The sequence below is a fragment of the Nematostella vectensis genome, chromosome 10 (genome assembly GCF_932526225.1).
Source record: "Nematostella vectensis chromosome 10, jaNemVect1.1, whole genome shotgun sequence".
Lineage (NCBI taxonomy): Eukaryota > Metazoa > Cnidaria > Anthozoa > Actiniaria > Edwardsiidae > Nematostella > Nematostella vectensis.
In genome coordinates this window covers 6,707,064-6,730,111 of record NC_064043.1, presented here as the reverse complement: position 1 = coordinate 6,730,111, position 23,048 = coordinate 6,707,064, and the positions used below count along the sequence as shown (strand labels likewise).

General features: G+C 41.9%; 3 protein-coding genes across 6 annotated transcripts in view; 2 read left to right on the top strand and 1 right to left on the bottom strand.

Annotated features, from left to right (window-relative positions):
• Positions 1–23,048, bottom strand: part of LOC116604674 (apoptotic protease-activating factor 1) — a 49,079-nt gene that overhangs the window by 19,427 nt on the left and 6,604 nt on the right. Inside the window, exon 4 of one of the 4 annotated variants that reach the window (XR_004291178.2) lies at positions 15,513–17,241. The exons of 1 other annotated variant lie outside the window; for it this stretch is intronic. The gene's annotated coding sequence lies outside the window, so the exon portion shown is untranslated. Of the gene's footprint in view, positions 1–5,558; positions 8,786–11,168; positions 12,679–15,512; positions 17,242–23,048 lie in introns of those variants that run through there. 2 more of the 4 variants (XM_048733859.1, XM_032367400.2) reach the window with 2 other exon arrangements.
• LOC5522065 (diencephalon/mesencephalon homeobox protein 1) lies at positions 8,619–22,340 on the top strand. Its single transcript, XM_048733519.1, has 5 exons — positions 8,619–8,753; positions 13,966–14,901; positions 15,422–15,551; positions 21,407–21,576; positions 21,987–22,340. Exons 2-5 carry the CDS (start codon positions 14,866–14,868, stop codon positions 22,338–22,340), a joined length of 690 nt encoding a protein of 229 aa, XP_048589476.1. The 5' UTR covers positions 8,619–8,753; positions 13,966–14,865.
• LOC125573164 (piggyBac transposable element-derived protein 4-like) lies at positions 9,115–11,130 on the top strand. The gene has a single exon (XM_048733520.1). The coding sequence runs from the start codon at positions 9,115–9,117 to the stop codon at positions 11,128–11,130; it is 2,016 nt and encodes a 671-aa protein (XP_048589477.1).

Genomic DNA, 23,048 nt, shown 5'->3' with positions numbered 1-23,048 from the left:
ATTGCCTGTCAGGCTTCTGTTGTTGGTGGGATGTCTGTGGTTAGTGTAATTACGAATAATGGGAGAGTCGCTATAACATTTACAGGAAAAGGGCTCAGAGGTATAGACCATCACCAAGAATTAATTAACAATATGCAAAACACTAGTGCACGTTCGCTAAGGTGTACTTGGCTAAGCATAAATTGTTAGTGAGCTAGGATTGTTATTCCTTGTTTACCCTAAAAGGTAATATACAAATGATTTGCCGCTAAAGTGCTGGATCCGTGGTATGATTTAAAGTGATAAATTTACAAACAAATAACAGAGTTGATTGAAATCACTGACATTGCGGTATTTCTTCACAACAGAACTTACACCCGAGAAAGCACAGTAGCGTTACTCATGTACTGTCGTGTAGAGGTATGGGTAGGAATCCAGCAACGCCCGTACAAACATTTGCGCACCTTAGAGTTTCACAAGAACGATCTGGCACTTTCATGCTAAAACGCAGCGTAGATACCTAACAATTAGACCAGAGTTCGAGTTTTCTATAAGTCAATAGATAGTCAACGAGGCGCGTAGTCTTATTGTTTTAGTATAAATCCACTCACATACTACCTTCGAATAACGGACGATTTTAATAATAATTCATGTTGTTTTTTGTGAAAAACGCCGTTTTTTTTTCGCTACTCGCTATCTATCGCTCAATTGATAGTGAGTACGGGAGCTAATCAAATGATCGTGATAGTATAAGAGTAGATTTATACTAAAACGCGATAGTACAAATATAAAGTACGTTGCCTACTAGAGAATGTAGGTATATGTGAGCTCCAGTGCCCTGTCAAAAACTTGTGTGCGTATAGTTATCAAACAAAGAAAACTGGTACGTTGCTAGAGACTGGATAGGATTATGATAGCCATAAAGCATCGAGTTACTGGACTCACAAAGCGGGTAAACTACTTCGGGAAGACGATAAAGATAGAACAGCATCTGTATATAATTGTGCAGATTTACCCACAATCTTTACACTGGTTCCAAGAAACAAGGAGCAGAGTAGAGAACAGAGAGCATGGCCTCACATTAAAAGGGTGATTACCCGCAATTGGGTAATCAATTGGGTGCCCAAGTACCCAAACACTCTTAACTTAGACGGAGCGGTCTATACGGTTAATAGTAAAGCAAATAATTTGCACTTTGTCCTGCGTTTGTATTCGTGATACTTCAATTTAAAGAAGTATCACGAATACAACGCAGGACATCGTACCTAAACTCAGCAAGAATAGAATAGAAATGCGACACTGTCTATCTAGCGAAGTAAACAATAAACAACACCGAATTGTTGTCGTTTACCTCCTATCAAGAGACTGATATTTGGCGATTCCTCAGACATTGACAGGATAAAGAAGTGGTCAGTTCGCATGGGGTGGAAGAGGGGGTGGAAACGCCTTGGAGTCAATTGCTGATGTTTCTCTTTAATCATGAGCTTGTAAAAAAAATCAAATGGAGCGTGTTTCTGGTTTCCAAACTCGCGGAGACGAATCGTCCTTCCAGCTGGGCGCAGCTCAAAGCATTACAATGCTTGCATGCGCGCATTTAACTCGCAGCATAACTGCACACCATTTCAATCTTATCTAATTGCTCTTTTCGACTGCCAAAACGAGATATAGTCAAGGAGCAGCGATCCATTGTGCAAGAATAAATGCGTCGTTTTTGAATTGCAAAGAAAAAGGTGTTTTTTCATATTTGTTGAGTACATATTTTGTTATTTTGTTTATTTTGGTATTTATTGAGTACATATTTTGTTATTTAAGTTATCATATTCACAAGTTATCTGTACAGTGAGCCATACACAAACACACTACACCACACTAGCAGTACCTTGTGACCACCTGCACAGTGAGCCATGCACTAACACACTGCACCACACAAGCTGTACCAAGGGACCACCTACACAGTGAGCCATGCGCTAACACACTGCAAAATACAAGATGTACCTAGGGACCACCTGCACAGTGAGCCATGCACCAACACACTGCACCACACAAGCTGTACCAAGGTACCACCTGCACAGTGAGCCATGCACAAACACACTGCACCACACAAGCTGTACCAAGGGACCACCTGCACAGTGAGCCATGCACTAACACACTGCCCCACACAAGCTGTACCTAGGGACCACCTGCACAGTGAGCCATACACCAACACACTGCCCCACACAAGCTGTACCTAGGGACCACCTGCGCAGTGAGCCATACACCAACACACTGCCCCACACAAGCTGTACCTAGGGACCACCTGCACAGTGAGCCATACACCAACACACTGCCCCACACAAGCTGTACCAAGGGACCACCTGCACAGTGAGCCATGCACTAACACACTGCCCCACACAAGCTGTACCTAGGGACCACCTGCACAGTGAGCCATACACCAACACACTGCCCCACACAAGCTGTACCTAGGGACCACCTGCACAGTGAGCCATGCACTAACACACTGCACCACACAAGCTGTACCAAGGTACCACATGCACAGTGAGCCATGCACAAACACACTGCACCACACAAGCTGTATCTAGGGACTACCTGCACAGTGAGCCATGCACAAACACACTGCACCACACAAGCTGTACCTAGGGACCACCTGCACAGTGAGCCATGCACCATTGCACTGCACCACACAAGCTGTACCAAGGTACCACATGCACAGTGAGCCATGCACAAACACACTGCACCACACAAGCTGTACCAAGGTACCACCTGCACAGTGAGCCATGCACCATTGCACTGCACCACACAAGCTGTACCAAGGTACCACCTGCACAGTGAGCCATGCACCAACACACTGCACCACACAAGCTGTACCAAGGTACCACCTGCACAGTGAGCCATGCACCATTGCACTGCACCACACAAGCTGTACCAAGGTACCACATGCACAGTGAGCCATGCACAAACACACTGCACCACACAAGCTGTACCTAGGGACCACCTGCACAGTGAGCCATGCACCAACACACTGCACCACACAAGCTGTACCTATGGACCACCTGCACAGTGAGCCATGCACCAACACAATGCACCACACAAGCTGTACCAAGGTACCACATGCACAGTGAGCCATGCACAAACACACTGCACCACACAAGCTGTACCTAGGGACCACATGCACAGTGAGCCATGCAACAACACACTGCACAACACAAGCTGTACCAAGGGACCACCTACACAGTGGGCCATGCACCAACACAATGCTGCACCACACAAGCTGTACCAAGGTACCACATGCACAGTGAGCCATGCACCAACACACTGCACCACACAAGCTGTACCAAGGGACCACCTACACAGTGGGCCATGCACCAACACAATGCTGCACCACACAAGCTGTACCAAGGGACCACCTGCACAGTGAGCCATGCACCAACACACTGCACCACACAAGCTGTACCAAGGGACCACTTGCACAGTGAGCCATACACCAACACAATGCACCACACAAGCTGTACCAAGGTACCACATGCACAGTGAGCCATGCACAAACACACTGCACCACACAAGCTGTACCTAGGGACCACCTGCACAGTGAGCCATGCACAAACACACTGCATCACACAAGCTGTACCTTGGGACCACCTGCGTAGTGAGCCATGCACTAACACACTGCATCGCACAAGTTGTACCTAGGGACCACCTGCACAGTGAGCCATGCACTAACACACTGCATCACACAAGCTGTACCTTGGGACCACCTGCGTAGTGAGCCATGCACTAACACACTGCATCGCACAAGTTGTACCTAGGGACCACCTGCACAGTGAGCCATGCACTAACACACTGCATCACACAAGCTGTACCTAGGGACCACCTGCGCAGTGAGCCATGCACTAACACACTGCATCACACAAGCTGTACCTAGGGACCACCTGCGTAGTGAGCCATGCACTAACACACTGCATCACACAAGCTGTACCTTGGGACCACCTGCACAGTGAGCCATGCACTAACACACTGCATCACACAAGCTGTACCTAGGGACCACCTGCGTAGTGAGCCATGCACTAACACACTGCATCGCACAAGTTGTACCTTGGGACCACCTGCGTAGTGAGCCATGCACTAACACACTGCATCGCACAAGCTGTACCTAGGGACCACCTGCACAGTGAGCCATGCACTAACACACTGCATCACACAAGCTGTACCTAGGGACCACCTGCGCAGTGAGCCATGCACTAACACACTGCATCACACAAGCTGTACCTTGGGACCACCTGCGTAGTGAGCCATGCACTAACACACTGCATCGCACAAGTTGTACCTAGGGACCACCTGCACAGTGAGCCATGCACTAACACACTGCATCACACAAGCTGTACCTAGGGACCACCTGCGCAGTGAGCCATGCACTAACACACTGCATCACACAAGCTGTACCTAGGGACCACCTGCGTAGTGAGCCATGCACTAACACACTGCATCACACAAGCTGTACCTTGGGACCACCTGCACAGTGAGCCATGCACTAACACACTGCATCACACAAGCTGTACCTAGGGACCACCTGCGTAGTGAGCCATGCACTAACACACTGCATCACACAAGTTGTACCTTGGGACCACCTGCACAGTGAGCCATGCACTAACACACTGCATCACACAAGCTGTACCTAGGGACCACCTGCGCAGTGAGCCATGCAATAACACACTGCACCACACAAGCGGTACCTAGAGACCACTTGCACAGTGAGCCATGCAATAACACACTGCACAACACAAGCTGTACCTAGGGACCACCTGCACTGTGAGCCATGCAATAACACACTGCACCACACAAGCTGTACCAATGGGACCACCTGCACAGTGAGCCATGCACCAACACACTGCACCACACAAGCTGTACCTAGGGACCACCTGCACAGTGAGCCATGCAATAACACACTGCACATCACAAGCTGTACCTAGGGACCACCTGCACAGTGAGCCATGCACTAACACACTGCACAACACAAGCGGTACCTTGGGACCACCTGCGCAGTGAGCCATGCACCAACACACTGCACCACACAAGCTGTACCAAGGTACCACCTGCACAGTGAGCCATGCACCAACACACTGCACCACACAAGCTGTACCTAGGGACCACCTACACAGTGAGCCATGCGCTAACACACTGCACAACACAGGCTGTACCTAGGGACCACCTACACAGTGGGCCATGCACCAACACACTGCACCACACAAGCTGTACCAAGGTACCACCTGCACAGTGAGCCATGCACAAACACACTGCCCCACACAAGCCGTACCAAGGGACAACCTACACAGTGAGCCATGCACTAACACACTGCACCACACAAACTGTACCTTGGTGTGCCCGCCCAAACGAAATTTCCTAACAAAGACCATGTGCTGTAGCCGAAAGTGTAGAAAGACAATAAGAAGACCTGAAGAAAGACAATAAACGTTGGTTCTCACTTGGACGTGAGAAGTGCGCAAGCGCGTCGCACTCAATTTTCCGATTCTCACTGAAACGCTATCGCAAGAAGAAGCGCAAAAGAGCATAACTGCTTGATTTTCTTGCACTTGTGTTTGACCGATTCTCTTGCGCTTGCGTCCTAGTGAGAACTTAACCTTCACCACATCACCCCCATAAAGCACCTCATACAAGTACCGCTTTCGAGTAGTGACAAGCACTTATCAGCCACATCATAACAACACCCATCATCTGGCTACCGTCCGTTAATATGTTATGAGTTACTAGCGCTGACAAGCCTGCCAAGGCACATCATTAATAACACCCTCTTCGGCTAGCTACCGTCCGTTAATATAATATGAGTTATGAGCGCTAACAAGCCTAACCACAGCAACCGCATCAAGAAATCGTCTGTTAAAGTTGTCGTGCCATAATTAATAAGACTTAAGGATTATCAATCAGTCCTACCCAAGATTTTTCGTCACACAAAACATGATAAAATGCTTTGTACGCAAGTTCCTCTTATATGCAAAGTTATTTTTTTGGAGTCACAAGAAGAAGGGACATGATAGCTTTGTGATATCCCATTACTGAAATCTGTTCACTTTATTCACTATTTTTCTCTGTTTATAAAAAAAATAATGAAGGAAATTTCTAGCCACCAGGGCTCCTTGGATACTGGCCCTTAATCAGTGAGAGATGAGAGGCTCGTTCTCTCCCGCGAGAATGTCAAGAAGAGTTGCCTTGTTAGGGTGCCTTCAAACGGCCGTCTAACAAGCCTCACCACAATACCGACCACTGTCCTCGATCCACTTGTTGACAAGTCGTATGGTTTTGAATATCCGCCCACGAGAGCAGTGAAAAATGGGTCGCGCAACTGCCAGCCGACAATCCTTAGAGTGATGACTAGACAAAGAAATCTGGTAAACACGATTGCTCCTCTTTTGGCGGACACAGCCAACCGTGAAAACAACGAAATTAGCAATTTACAATACTACGGGCGTTACACAAAGAAAGAAAAAAATTCTTTATTTTTGTGTCTGTTTTCTGACAGGTTTAGAAATTCAATGCGCTAATAGAGGGTGAGATGGTTCTAGAGGGTGATTTACAGGTATAAATGCCCTACGTTAAATACTTTGAAGTCGATGTGGCGAACTGAATCTTTAACTGCCGCAAAAGAAAAAAAATGCGATGTACATTTTAGTATCGAACTAAACCCACTTGAATTACTGAAAAATTTAATCCATCCTATAATAAAAACGGCTAAAACATGAAAAAGTCTATGGATTAAAGTATTTCTCCATAGACAATAAGCGTTTATTCCAAAAATTGCAGCTGAGAGCTGAATTAGTGTTTAGATTCAGCAAACTTAACAGTACAGAACTCCTTAAAACGTAATGTCCTGGCTACGATATCTTGGCGCGCTTTTCCAAACCTAAGGGAGTACCGGTGATCATTTGTGCGGCTGGCAGGCTTAATAACATTACACAAGGGCTCGGTTTTGCTAGCTCTATCGATGATTTATTAGTCGAAAGGCCAGAGCCAGTAACTCCTGATAATCTAGATCAGGGAAAATAATTCGTAGCGCACGGCGTCGATTGTCTTCTAGCACACTCTTGAGATAAGCAGGAAGTGAGGACCGCACCGGCGCAGCATATTCAAGCACATAGCGAACACGCAAGCTGAAGGTGGACAAGAGATCTTTCAATATTTAAATAAAAACCAAGATATAGATTCACAGAAGTCGGCTCCAGACTTTGGCGGTTTGACATGTCTTTGTCCCGACCATTCAATTCCCTGCAGACCAAAGGCGGTATATAGAACACACAGAATGGGTGTCATAAAATTTCTTATACCACAAATTTACACAGCCGAACACCGTTCAACAGTTTGATGACGTCATTGACAAGCACGTAGAGTAAATATCGCGCAGTGCGATCAAATGTTCCACAGAATGCGACGATCAAACATTCGAACAGAGGCAGAAGCGCGGTCAGGAACCTGGTTTAACAAGGTCCCTGACATGTCGGCTTATTGCTGCTAAGGACGTGCGCAAACAAAACTGTCATTACTACCCTCCATGTTTGTTTGTTTGTTTGTGCGATAGCCCTTGTCATACAACACGTTCCAGGAAGTAGGAAAAACACCCGACTTAACAACGAAATCCTTAATTAGCAAGATAAAAACGCGGCGAATAAAAAAAATTGGAACTGGAAGTGATCGCGCAAATAAGCAGGTGCGACCCTGGCACTGTTAAACAATTTGAATCAAAGTTTAGAGGTGAAATTCTAAATTTAGCCGCACTAAATCTGTTTTCTGCCCCTCAAGTCACAAGCAGGACAGCAACATGTCACATTCTCTAGCTAATGTAATGCAGTGTCGTTATTGGTATCGATAAAATGATCGCGATGTGGAGCCCTGTTAAACTTGTCAACGGGTTTTCACACCAGGACAACGATGTTTCCCTTTAGTAATTTCTAGAACTATAATGAGACAGTTAAAAAGAATAGCGGCTATTACATGGTATAAAGTATGATATGATTTCTTTGTAAATTATGCGTATTTAGTGCGTGTTTATTCATATATAAATTTGCGTAATTTAGTAATAAATTACTCGTTTTTTTTGTTTATATATAATATTTTACAGGAAGGTCCAAGAAAAATGATTTTGCATTCTTATGGCCAAAGGCATAAAACCACTCCTCGTTTGCTGTTTGCCCATTTTTGAGGTGCAAACACAGAAATAAAAGGGCTACTCGACGTGGGTGGGAAGAGAGTTCCATTCCTTAGATCCGCTAAAAGAAAACGTCATTAACCGAGCACCATATCAGAATAAATCCGGAAAAATGCCGTAAAATTTATGCGAATCCGTAAACACGCGAGAATTTAAAATTGTGCGACCATGCATTTATGTAACATAGCCTAATCGAATTTTGGGTCAATGCAATACGCTGGCCTTTTTATCACAATAATTTACACAGCGGTGTCAGTGTTGACGGGGTTATTTCACAGCTCATTCGTCAAGTCACCGCGAGAAGTGCGTGCTGACGAGTATAAGTGACCGAGATATAACCGCGGTTTCTATCGCGAAAGTGTTGACGCACCGGCTCGCGATAATTGCCCGTTAACAGGCGTGTAATCACCCTCGTAAATCGAGAGACCTTGTTTGTTGTGCACTTGAGAGAGTTCCGTTAGGTCCGCGCGCGTCTTCTTGACATGGTGTGTCGGTCGGTGTATACTCGTGAATTTATGAGCAGGAAATGCCGCACGAGCGTGGAGCACCACGCAAGAGCTGACAGGTAAAGTACGCAACGCTTCTTGATATGTAAATCTGGGGTAACATTAAAAGACACTTGCATTAGGCTCGACATTTGCATTTGGACAGACACTGTACCAGATTTTCAGAAGAGTTGTTTTTAACTCTTTTTAACCCTTTCCGGACCAGGTAGCACTACAGTGCTACCTGACCACGTTGTCATATAATTAGGGAGTCCTGTGGTACCCATTTGCCGTGAATTAGAACTTTTAGGGGCCTGGGCACTAAAATATGTAAGAGGAAGCCATTTTCTTTTGAGACATTCAAAGATCATCGATTTCTCGTGTTTTGGAGTGATATTTTTCAATTTTTCGACCTGATGTTTACAGCTGGGGTATTTAAAAATGGCGTCAGTTAGAGTGAGAAGAAATCGGCAGCGAAATCTAACGGTAGATGAAGTTTTATCGAGTGTTTTTGACGAAAACACAACAGATTTGGACTCTTCTGACTCGGAGGATGGCGAAGATGAATTACCAACGTTATTCCCGGCAATTCCAGCCGATCTAGAAGACGATTCTGTCGAAAGTGTAAGCTCTTATGAGGACTCCAGCAGCTCTTCGAGTGATTCAGAGTTTGATCGACGTCAAAGTGTGACAAATCAGCGACAAGAGAAAGCGAGAAATCTTCGTGAATGTTCACAAAATGCTCGAAGAACTATTCGAGGGGTTCGCAGAGGAAGAGGTGCCAGGCGAGGCAGAGCAATTTCAGTTCAACAAAGGAGAGAAATCCAAGATGGCGGCCGTCAACAATATATTTGGTCGAAAGAGGTCAACAGAAGAATTTTAAAACCGTTTACAAATGCTGTTGGGCTGGCAAATAGAGGACAGAGGAGGGAGAAATCTGCTCTTGAGTATTTTGAATTATTTTTTGACCAAGAGGTTTGGGATTGCCTCGTCACTATGACCAACCTGAATGCAGAGAGGAAGGGAGCCAAGGGTACTAGTGGTGGACAATGGAAACCAATAACACAGGATGAAATGAAGGCCTTTTTTGGCTTGAACATTGCTATGGGAATTGTTAAACTTCCTGAGGCAAAAATGTATTGGCAGAAGAAAATATGGCTCTTGACTGTTCCCTCATTCAGTCAAGTCATGTCTCGTAACAGATTCTTTCAGATTCTACAGTACATTCATGTCTCAGATGACTCCAACATTGTGCCTTCTGGGCAACCTGGTTATGATAAATTGCATAAAATCAAGCCACTTTTGAATCTTCTTTTCCCTAAATTTGAAAATGCCTACAATCTGCACAAAAACATTTCAATTGATGAGTGCATGATTCCATGGAGAGGACGTTTATCATTTCGCCAGTTTATTGCGAACAAACCTGTCCGGTTTGGTATCAAGGTTTGGGTGCTAGCTGATTCTGAATCAAAGTATGTCTACCGACAGCAACTGTACATTGGAAAGAATCCTGGGGAAAGAGCTGAGGTTGGACTGGCAGCAAGGGTTGTAAAAGAGCTGTGTTCAGGCCTTGAAGGTATGGGACATCACCTCTATACTGACAACTATTATACCAGTGTTGAACTCTATCAGTTCTTGTTTGACAACCAAATATATGCATGTGGAACAATAAAGGGAAACAGAAAAAACTTTGCAAAGGAGGTTCTATTTGAGAATACAAGAGGACTTGCTAGGGGTAGTAGTAAGTGGCTTATGTGTGGACCTCTTCTGGCAGTGGGGTGGCTTGACAACAAGGCTGTATATTTTTTATCTACAATTCACCCCCCTGAGTTTCCAGTTCGTGCTTCAGTCCATGCAAGAAATGTCAAAAGAAGAGGTGCAGGTGAAGGAGGACAAAGTGGCGATATTCCTTGCCCACCCCTTCTCAAAGATTATAATGCCTATATGGGGGGTGTGGACCAGTCTGACCAGATGCTTAGGTACTATACATGTATCAGAAAGACGGTGAAATGGTACCGTCGTGTACTGTTTCATGAAGTAGAGGTGGCAATCCACAATGCTTTTGTGTTAGAGTGTGAGGATAGAGAGGGTACACCTAGACCAATCAGAACCTCTCTGGAGTTCAGAGAAGAGCTTGCTGAGAACTTGATTGGCAACATGCGGGTTGCCCATAATGCTGCCCAGAGACCCCCCAGAAATGAGGAGCTAAGACTGACTGATGTTGGTTTGCATTTGCCTGAAATGCGTCAGGATAAGGGTAACTGTGCTGTTTGTAGTAAGAAAATAAGAAAAACCCACTCTGACAGGTATAAGGATGTGCCATTGGCCAGAAGACCCAAGGTTCCCTACGTGCCACGCCCTAGCATCTATTGCAATGTGTGTAATGTCTTCCTCTGCTTGCAGAAAGATCAAAACTGTTGGAAAGATTTCCATACAAAAGTGGAGTACTTGCGATAGACTATGTTTTTAGGTGTTTTTGCATTGACATTTTCTAGTTTTTATGAAATTATGTTATGTGTCTAAAGATAAAATATTGATTTTTAGTATGATATTTTTTGATAAATTCTTATTTTGTAAATTCAATTTCCATCAAACCAATGTACTGAGTACTGAAATATCTAATTTAAAGTAAAGAACAACATTTAAGCTTTAATTTCATATATAACATAAAGTACATTTCAAAGTCTGGGTTGTCCCAATAAATATTCTTTCGTTATCACACATTTGCTCTTGTTTTGGGCCTCAGGAGCCTGGGTATGAAAGGGTTAAAAACATATCGTAAGGAATACACTTATCGATGGTGATTGCTTAGGTTGGCGGCATTGGCTATAAATCTGTACCAGTCAATGCCGTTCGTGTTTTATATTGGTCTTACCTTGCAAACAAATGCAAACATTTGCAAATGAAAAAAAATGTGTAGGCCTAAACCTCTGCATGTGGAAAGTTTGTGTAGTTTATTGCCCTTGTCTAAACTACAGTTGAATGAGACTGCGCCTGATTGGATCAGTTTATGAGTGCTTCTAATACATATTAAGGCCTCTCGCGCGTAATCGCTTACAAAAATTCGTTCAAATTGAAACCCACTTAGTATCCCCTTCAACACGTATATAAGATCGGCCTTTTTGGTGTCTTACATGACCAACGGACAACCGAATCGATTCCTTTGAAATATTGAAGAGTAAGTTACAAATTGACATTCGATTTTCTTCGATACTTCCAAGGAATCAATTCGGTTATCTGCTTGTCATATATGACATCAATTTCAACTGATCTCATATACGTAAAATGGAGTGGTTTGCGACTACAGTATTTTTTTAAAAATTTTGTACCAAGCCCCTAAAACTGCGATTTCATTTGCACGTGCGTCGCGCCTCGCCAATTATTATTATCTTATTTTATTTTGAATTTGAAAACTATTAGCATTGGTGATTATGTTCGCCAAAGATCAGATCGATCGCACGTTTTGAAGGGGATACTAAGTGGGTTTCAATTTGAACGAAATTTTGAAAACAATTACCCGCGAGAGGCCTTAAACGATAAACATTACACTGTTTGCATTTATATATAAGACATTTAACATTAGTCTGTAATGATCTTATCAGAGGGTCCAATTTTGGGTCAAGCCTATTATCGTTCTCAAAACCTGGCACTCTAAATCGGGCAGAGTGAGTCCAGATCTCTTCAAATGACTTCAAATATACCTATCTTCAAGTCTATCGACAACAATGAAATATTATCTGTGTCATAGTAATGTTAAAGAACTACTGCCGACACAGAAGCGAGGTACTATTAGCATAGAGCTTTTCTAGTTCCATGCGTGATAGTTAACTGCGCAGAGTAGACCTGGTACTACACTACACTGTTCCTTCCTCAGAGTTATAGCCTCTCATCAGGCGAAAATGATATCCCAATAGATAACACTTAAACATTAGGCAGACATCGAAAAGCATTATTGAGATGTTGTATCCATTTGGATATCATCTTGTGCGAAGTGGTGTTCCGATACTGTGGAGAAAAAAAGCATATAGAATTCCGAGCAGTTTGATTAACTGCTAAACTGTTAACTGTTTATAAGAAAACTCAAATTTACATTTGTTGACTAAAATATATCGTGGCAATCACCGGTTAAGTAATTATTCAACCTAAAAAAGGTGCTTTAATTAAAGCATCACTTCAATTTTGAAAGCATTAATTGATAAATTCATAACAATTATTAAAATACAATCACTTTTTAATACCTCATATGGGCATTGCAAAAGCTTTTATAAACAAACAATATTTAAATTGACGACTAATCGTACAAGTTTTACTTAAAACTTTGATAGAGAAAAAAATAGCCCGAAGTAAAAATTAGGAACCAACGCTTTATAACTAGCTTTATATTAATTTTGCGGATGTTGTTTAAAAACAGGATAACATAATAACTTCAGTAAAATCACGGGAAAACAAACCTTGTTTCAACAGGTTTGGGCTAACATTAATACAATTCAGACATACAATGATCGGCACTTCAAACAGTATTTTGAAAGTTGTATCTGTTTTCACGTTCTTGTTCATGATGGCAATGGAAATTCTTTCGTTTTCTCCTCCCTTCTAATTTCATTTCTTGCAAAAAAGAAAAATATATAAAATGAAAAATGGGTTAGGCTCGGTCGGCACTTCAATAAACGAACAGCTAAACAAGTAACGGAAAGTAATATTTCAAAGGGTAATCCGATGACAACCTTAAACGATATTAAAACCTCTACTAGCACAATTATAAAAACACAAAAAATGCCTGTGCGGATTACATTAATCAAATCAAAACCAGAGGTTGTCAACGCTAAGAGAAGGTGTGCTAACAAGACGGTAATTTTTTTCGCGCTGGACGGTTTTGATTAAGAACGAGGGGGTCCCGAATAGTTTTCCTTTGACAAAAATTCCCATTGAGCCTGCACAGTAAGACTTGTTTGCTTGCTAGTGGGGGACATAAAAATATCTTTTGTGACTGTTAGAAACTCCATGCGAAATAAAAGTACTAATGTGAGATGAGTTTTAGCACTATTGAGATGAAGAGAAGTTATTAGTAGACTTATCAAACAATCGCACCAGACAAATACAATTGGATTATAAGCAAAAAAGGTGCGTTTTATACGTGCCTAGTTAATTCACTATCACACAATCTGTGGGGGGTAGTAGCTTAATAATTACGAATTTCCGATAATTCTTTTCTAATCCAGTGGCTTCGGCAGGTCTTTGTCACAACTTTTTAATTCCTAAATTAATTGTCTAACCGATTTTGCGTTTTGAAAGGTGACCACAAAGTTCACGAACTTCTCACACTAATCTCGCGTTCTTCCCTGCTATAGCGGCAAATTCGTAAGTACTCAAGTTTTATTAAGTGGTAAAAACTTGTAAATGGTCTTTACGGCGACTAATTAACCATATTAGCGATAGTTTTTGTTTATGAATACTGTGTAATTGGGCAGCGGTCACGTCAACTGCGTGACTCGATTTAATTACAGGATTACTATCATGGACCGTGTGGACTTGCGCATAATGTCCAATAACTTTCTATTTACGACCACAGGATGTGACTTTACAAGCGTCTTTTATCAACCAACAGATCTGTCCCGGACTTAACGCAATAAAGCGGCTTATAATTTGCTACCCATTCTCGGTTCCTTTCCGCATTGTTTTATGAGCTGATTAGGAATAGTATGAAATTAGAATGAGAAGAATTTCTTGTGTTACATCGAGCAGCGTGCTAGCGACAAGTAGTGTATTTGATTACGGCATCTATGCGTGCCGTTTATTTTATCGACGTGTCAAAATTATCCCCGGACTGTTGAGCTAAGCATTAGTACAAGGCTATGCTTATTGGTTGAGCTTTTCGCCTAATTAACCTGTATTGGCATTCAAAGTCAATCACTAGTCTCGTGAGTGCCCCGCTCGTCTGACAGTCACACGGATCTTTAGATCACTAGGCTGTATGCAATCACGAGTCAGCGATAGACATATTGGACGAGGGCGTCCGCCAAGCCAAGGGAACCCTTTGTGTTTCAGGCTTTTCCTTTTGCCCCGAAGGCGCTTCCTGTGTCAGACGCATAGACCCATTGCAGGCCCCTCCCACAATAACGATATATATAATCACTGCACAAACCAACTCAAAGCATTCAACTCACGACTCCAAGCGACAAGTGTTTAAAGAGAATGAGCAGAAGCGATTTTTGCAGCAGCAACAACGAGGTAACAAGAATGTAATATTTGTTTTTCATAAGTAACAGTTTTTCTTTATAAACTATGAATGAAGATATATTATTATCAAAATTAATAATGAAAAATTATTTCAAAATTTCAGATAAATAAATATAGATCCCATGCTTGCCATGAGACATTCAACCCTAGAATATCTATACATAAGTGAAAGAGATTCCTATCGACTAAAAATAGCTTAGAATGGTATGCATCGCATGAAACTATAACTGAAATAGACTTGAAGAGTTTTCTACCAGTCTTTTACAATCATGGTGGTTTTCTTAAACAACCAGAAGCCATGCTTCAAAACTCCAAACCACAAATACATTATGGGTCCAACTAACTTTGGAGTGCTTGTTTAAAGGAGTACCCACGCAGTTTACACAAAAATGCCGACGAACATACTTAACAAAAAGTTACGTGTGTTATTCACCCTCAACTACACTCACCCCAAGGTGACTGAGCTCACACAAATACTTAAAACTTATTTTCTATTGTTTCCACTCAACAGGGGCTAAAACCCGTGAAAATGGCCAAAGAAAACACCTCAAGTTTCACGATAGATAACATTCTAAGAGGAACAAGAAGCGAGGCTTACTCACCGGCAAACGATGCACTGGTGTTAGCAGAGAGGATGGCAGGTAATTCGAGGGATGAACCTTAAAGGGATCGTGATGATGGGGCAAAAAAAATGGCTTAACCACATTTGATGAGGTGCAATTTGAATTTCTTTCTCTTCAAAACATCACGTCACTCGCTAATCTTATTTAAAACGCTTTCTGACGGCACCATTCACCTAAATATTGGTCGTCAATGTCAAAGCTGTGTTGGTTTTAAGTCCTCATGTTAAGTTTTTTTTAAAGGCGCCTGACCTTTTTGGGCAAACTTCAGTGAATTAATGAATTAATAAGCTTTTTGTTACTCGTTCTTTTTACGAGAAAAATGGATAAGGCGGTAAGGGTAATGGATAATTTGTGGGTTCTGAATCGTGCTTCGAAAGACCACTATTTGTTTGCCTTTGCGTAATACAAATTCGACTTTGAATGGGGATTGGGGTTTTTCAGGAAGTAGCTTACAAAAGTCGGCTCTTTTCGGTTCACTGTAAAACGGATACATGGTGGATCTAGTGTGTACTTAGCAATATTCCTTAAGCGAGGACCCTCTTCTTGTGAGGGTACCGCTAAACCCATTAAAGACGCATTTTAGAAAAGCCGGAAAGAGCTGAAAAGTAAACGAAACACAAGCGCATTTTTCACGTTCTGAATCTCATTGCGTAACTTGACTAAGCAATTGGAAAAGACGCAAGAGAGAAGTATTTCATGTTTTTCATTCGTCCAAAACAGCTAAATGATTTCGCCATAGACCCGTAGCCTTTCATGGATATTGTCTATCATGAAGGCTCCAAAGAAAGGTTAAATTTGCACTCCTTATGCTGTGGTTCCAAGTAAGTTCTTATTACAAATGTATGAGGTTCCAACACAATCCGCGCCTCTATTTTACTCACTTTTACTTTTAGAAGAAAGACATTAACTTGTGTTTTTCTTAATTTCACTTCGAGAATCGACCAATTACATCAATTAGGACTACAAAGCTAGGACATGCTTATGAGTGAGATCGTATCATTAGCCGCAAAACCACCACAGTGGAAAATACATTCAAACGTTGTCTGGATTCAGACAGCCGTTCATGTGGACACGTGCCTTAAGAACCCCTTTTCTGCTCCATCCTTTCCCGACACGTTTTAGGGATACATTTTCTTTCTTCTCTTTCCCAAACTGTCAAATATCGGCAGGGAAGATTGACGGAAACGGTTCTTCGGCTAAATCCGTACTTTACAATGAAAGAAAATCGCTTCACAAAAGACATAAGATCAACTTTTGTTACGAAAGCGGTTCAAGGGCTTCCAATTAAAAAATATTAACAATTGATTTTAACATTTGAAAAGCCTTCTATTCTAGGAGAGGTCAGCGTTGTCGAAGCAAGAGCGCTAGTAGATTTTTTTATTCGAAATTCCTACCTATATGGCACTGGAGGGTGAGCAAACTTGCTGTCTTAAAAATAGTTCATTTTGGCTCTTCAGTCTTTAAATAAACCGAAAAGCTGACGAAGCTAAGTATTACTTTTAGAAGAATAAACAAGACATCTTTAACATTACGGCTCTGTAAATTTCGTTCCTTCTCTCTTGTGAATTTTCATTTTCTGAATTTCTTGTCCAAAAGGACACCATAGCGCCATCAGTCTTTCACTGAAATCATGTCACGGTTCCAGCAAGTCGAGTATTATCTCTGCCATCAGACAATTCTACGCGTCCAAGACAGACCACCATTATTGCTTAAAAGGCATGAAAACCTTCCCGAATAATGCAATAGTTTATTAACTAGCCCTTAAGACAAAAACAACTTGTTCAATTACTGCTCTGCAATTAAATTAATCCACAAATTAAGTTCAATCTATAATTAATGGTTCATTGATGAAGAAACAATTTTACATGGCCGGAGGGGGCGACGTTTGGTCGGCGCTAGTTTCGTAGAGAGTGTCCGAAGTGCTTAGGTGTTCAAGTAAGGTACATCTGTACAACTAACTGCCTAATTAAATGTTCTTTTGTTTAAAATGATGTCATTAGGTCTTTATCAGATTTGATGTGACCGGCTTAGCGATGCTTTCTGGGGAAATTAGACTGTCAAGTCAAACGGCCGTGTATACACAAGCCATCAACTCTCACTCAACCCACAACCACCATGAAACAATCACTCCGATCACTGCAAATCTTCTTTGGGTTTATCGTTAATAGAATATAGCTTTGTAAAGTTTTCATTGGGCTTATTCTCCGGGTATTAAGGCGCTGGTTTGTGGAAATTGGATTATTAGTGTGTACTAAAGGGGTGACCGTATTCAAACAGACAAGCCAGTTTATCGACGCCCTTAATCTTGCCTAAGCAGATGGAGACGTATTGATCTGAAGTTTTACTGACAATGCCAGCTGAGACGAGCCATAAAAGAAAGACCCCATGATTAATGATCTCATTTGCCGGCTTAGCTGGACTATTTTTGGATGAGGCTGGTTGAATAAGTGTGCGAAGGGCGGGGCTAATGTTATACTCGACTGCACCCATTGATTACACATGAACGCGGGACTCATAGATACGAATAGTAAACCCAATAAGGGAGTCTTAGAACTGCCATTTGCTATTTGTTTTTTACCAACACCCTTATAAGATAGTAGACTAAAAAAAGAGCGAAGAGCTAAATGTTTTACCAAATTGGAATTCAGAACATCGAAAGGATATGATACCGTCCATTCAGTCGTTGATATATTGCTTCTACCTGCTACCTGTTCGTGGCGTAGGTGTTTGGTACAAAGGATTACGGAACATTGGCAGTTTGTAGTAGTATTGAAAAGAGTTCAAGAAAAACAGTCTTATCTTATAAATTTCACTTCCTCTAAATGACCACGACATTGGCCACCTTCATATGATCTTCAACAATGGCGCGCTCATGTATTAATAGCAAGTGCCTTGAGTGCGGTATCCAAATTTCTGATCGTATGCAATCACTATAGATATCTCATGGGAAACAACACGTTACTCGGTGTCACGACGGGGGGTGCGAAATGTTGGCGACTCTCAGGAATCGGTATGCATAGCCTAAGAACCTTGTGGAACAGATAAGAGGTAAAGAACAAGGATCTCGTTTTGGGTTGAGGTGGGAAAAGATGAGTAATATAAAGCATGTATAGTTCATTTAAGATATCTAGCTGAGGTTTTGTGGTGAAAGAGACGGTTATACCCTGATTGCGAGCCCTATGGACGGCATGGTATTGTGTTAAGCATGTCGGGCAAAGTAGCTGCTCTTTGCGTCGTGGTGTAAGGAAAAGAAAAATCCATTGGAAATACTCCATAGACAACAAGGCAACTCGGCGAGCATTCCGTTGGAAGAGCTCCTTGTGTCTTGCGCATAATAACAAATATCTAGCATACATATTGTACTATAAAAGAGCCGTTAATACTCTGATCTATAAAAAGGAAGATACTCAAGGTGACCTAGGTATCTCGCGTAGGAGATTGGGTAAAAGCACACTTTTACTGCTTGGCGAATAGAATAGACAAATTCCATTGGACATAAACTAGTCTTTTGCCTTGTGGTTTATACATAGACCATAGAGTATTAAAGTAGATATCTAATCGAGATTCTTAAAGTAAAAGAAATGATCTTCTTTTTTGACGTAAATGACATACTGATACTGGTGCAACATAGAATTTAGGAGTAGTTATTTCTATCTATCTTCCATAGACCTAACAAGAAGGTATCGGGCAAAAGGGGTCCCTTATTTTTTTTTAACTTCTTGAGATGATACCTAGCCAGAGCAATAAGGTTAAAGAGACCCAAAGTACCCGATGTATGTCGAGACATTTTTCCCTTTAAAAGATTTAGATAGGCTTTGGGTTGGCAACACGTCAACCAACTTCTGACAATAAAGTAGTTTTCGAGACTCAGGTCTGTAGACGCGAAAGAACCCCAAGGAATCACTTTGGGCGGTCATTTGGAATATGGTCAATACGTTTTTATGCATTGATGCAGTTAAGGCACTCTGTGTTAGAGTTTTCCTTTCAATAAATGCTTCACAACTGCGCGCCGTAACAAAACCCATGCCTTGTCAAGAGAGCATAAGTTGCCAAATTATAGTTTACAAACTTTATAACTGGCAGGTATCAGATAAATATATACATTACCGGTTGTTTGACCATTTGCAAAGAGTTCTTGGCAATTCTTAGTTCAAAAGCGCGTTCTACTCATAAAAACACTTGAATGTTGAGAGAATGTGTCCTGGTGAAGTACACGCCCATGTTTTCTAAATCGCCATCTCAAATAAAAAACCGAAAATGAAAAACAAACTTCGACTTGAAGGTTTGCAAGAAATTAATCTGGAAGTTTGAAAATGGTGGGTTTTTGTTTTGATAAACGACAAATACGACTCCTTCTAAGTTAATTGGTCTAATAAGTGAACTACAGGATTTGAGTTCGAGACAAAAGGCTGCCTATTTGTTACGTGTAGCTGCGGTTACGGCGTGGTCACTTAGCGCGCGCCAGCTTATCTTAAAGTCTGAGTGAGGCATATTGTTCGCGCGCCGTAAGAATAACGCGCACACTTGATACAATAAAGAGACGGTTAATCAACTCGACGGGGATGCGAGAATTCATGTCTGAGGGTTATCTCTCGAAATGTAAACACGTCTGCAAAGGCCGCGAGACAGACATTTGAGTTAATCAGATAATAGCTTGTTTATGCGTTCTGCCAAATACCTGCGTATTACCCAATTTGTTAAATCGATTGACTGGTGTTTATGTAAAGCCATGGACGACGAACTAATAAGACAACGACTGGGGTTGACAAATACAACCAAAAATTACCAAACTTGTTTTGGGAAACCGGCGACAGCATGCCGATAACCTGAAGAAGAAGCAATTGCACGTTCTTCTTTTGTTACCGAGAAACATCACAGAATTGAATGAATGATGCATTGCTAGGAAACCCAAAATTCGATCATCAAAATGTTCGTTAAGAGATTTAAAAAATGGGAATGTATCAAAACAGTACTTTCAAGAGTTTTCGTAACACGGCCGTCTGCTTAGAAAAGTTGTTCGCATGAAAAGAACTAAGAACATACGAGAGAGGTTAATCACACAATAAACGTATTTAATTTGATCTGACAAACTGGTACAATTCTAAGGGGCCGTCCACACCAACACGGATTCGTTTGAATCCGTATACTTTTTGATACGTTTAGGCCTTCCGTCCACAATAACACGCGGGCTGGGTCCAGCAAATCCGGATACTTTTGAAAACGCCCTCGAAAGTGAATCAAAATGAATCCGTATACTTTGGTCCGTAGTGTGGACGGTCGAATCCGTATCAAAATGAAAACGATGGCGTCATATCGCAGGCGCGCGCTGCTTTGAGCATGCGCATATCATAACAATGACGTCACCCTGTACCTTTCAGCGTTTTTAAACGTTTGAATCCGTGGACGGCTGGATCCAGGCGAACACGATGCGAAAACGATAGCGTGGACGCGAATCAAGTGATGCGTTTTCGGCGAAACGAATCCGGATACTTTTGAATCCGTGTTAGTGTGGACGTAAGACTCTGGGGCCGGCCAGTGAGTGACAAACTGTGACGAATCTTTTAACGCCGCAAAATATCCGAATGCTAATGAGATGTTTATTTCAGTAGCAAACTAAATCCACTTAAATCACTATAAACTTTAATCCAATAGAATAATCCTAAAATAAAAACGGCTCCATTCTATTGCTTAAGCATGAAATAGTCTTTGGCTAATATTATATTTAATATTTTATTCAAAATCAAAACCAAAGTGGCAAACATGAGTCAACAAGACAGCATTGCTCTTGATATTCTTGTGTCCAGCAAATCTAAATGGCGAGTAAAAGAATTCCACAAATATTTTGTAACCTGTGTGTGTATTTTTTTTTTTAGATATCATCCTCAAAGTAGCGGACGGACGAAAAATCCGACGCACGCGAACAACGTTTAACCAGTTCCAGCTCGACACTCTTGAGCGCGCCTTCAGCAGGACCCACTACCCAGACGTACTCCTGAGGGAACAGCTCGCGGTCTACACCAACCTACCAGAGTCCAGAATACAGGTGCGTACCTCAAAGGAACCGGTCTCCCTCTAGCCACCGAAGTTCTAGGTTCTTTCATTTCTAAGGAAATTTTGAGTGAAGGACCTCTAGGGGAGCAAGAGGTAACACCCCTATTTCAGAATGTAAAAATTGTTGTTGTGAGTAGAAAATGAACCCATGCCTCCGGGTATCCTGGTTAGACGTGTTACCTACTACACTGTCACATCCATTCCATCATTCGATAGGTTGAAAATGAGTGTTGTCCGTGGGAAATACCCCGTCAAACTACACATCATTTTAGCAAACAACTGCCGATGAAAAGCTTCAAATATTTTTTTTCTCGGATTTCCTAGGGTTTACTCGATACAAGACAGGAAGGGTTATTTAACTTCTAAACAACGCCAAAAATAATTTAAACTTATGTCTTACAGGTGTGGTTTAAGAACAGACGCGCAAAGTACCGCAAATCTAAAGAATCCGCAGAGCGCCAGGGGGGAACCAGCGAGAGCAGTGAAGAAAGAGACGAGGATAAGGACTATCACGAACCCATAGCCGAGAGCAACCATCAAACGACTTCACCTTCAGACCTGATCTATCTCGACTCCACGTCCGACTTTTTGCGTCCGGCCCAGCCCTACCGTCCAGTGGCTGTCCGATCATTCTCGTCACGCTATCCATCGCCGTTTCATTTTGTCGACCCCTGGCATAGTGGGCTCCCTGTACGTCACGCAACATCTTTCCCGTACCCTTCACCACATTCGCTATCGTACAAAGCAATGCGCTAGCATGACCAATCAGAGTGCGCCAAATTACGATTATGTAAATTGGAAATGGAATCGTATGGTATGATGGACGGTGGATAGGTAGAATATCAATGTAGGAGTGTTACTAATTTCGCGAATTTCGCGTTACAAGAAAATCGACCGAGTTAAGCTTGGATGCTTATAGGGATTTAAATTAAGTAAGGAATCCAAAAACTGTTCACTGAAGTGTGAGAGAAAAGGTTGTACATATTGGAAGCGCTTTAGAAACCTCTATCGAAAGCTCAGCGCAAATTTAAACATATTCTAAAATAATAAAACTTATGGAAAGTGGTATGCATGGCTAATATATTGGCTGTTGATTTAGCTTGTCTAGCGTATAGATATTTATTAGGTGAAACCTGATATAACTTATCGTTTGTATCAATAAAATGATCTATTGATTTCCCGTTATGCAAGTCATTTCTAACTTAACCAAGACGAATGCAAAATTCTTAACAATCTGCACTACAAAAGGAAGAACCGCCGAGCAATAATGGAATGAATGTGTTAAGTAACTTTTTGCCTTCCCAGTTTTAGAATTCTAATTTGTTTTAAAAACCTAACATACCATATACCTATCTACCACCTATATACTCTCTACCTATCTATCCAAAAACCCTTTAATCGCAAAAAAAAACTATATAAAAATGAAACAAACCTACTGGGCAAATTGGTTACACCTCTACCATC

Bases quoted from the DNA above. Each gene is read 5' to 3' on its own strand.
- LOC125573164 (XM_048733520.1), top strand. From the start codon at position 9,115: ATGGCGTCAGTTAGAGTGAGAAGAAATCGGCAGCGAAATCTAACGGTA.
- LOC5522065 (XM_048733519.1), top strand. From the start codon at position 14,866: ATGAGCAGAAGCGATTTTTGCAGCAGCAACAACGAG. The intron at 14,902-15,421 runs GTAACAAGAATG...TCCACTCAACAG, and splicing joins TTTGCAGCAGCAACAACGAG to GGGCTAAAACCCGTGAAAAT. The intron at 21,577-21,986 runs GTGCGTACCTCA...TATGTCTTACAG, and splicing joins TACCAGAGTCCAGAATACAG to GTGTGGTTTAAGAACAGACG.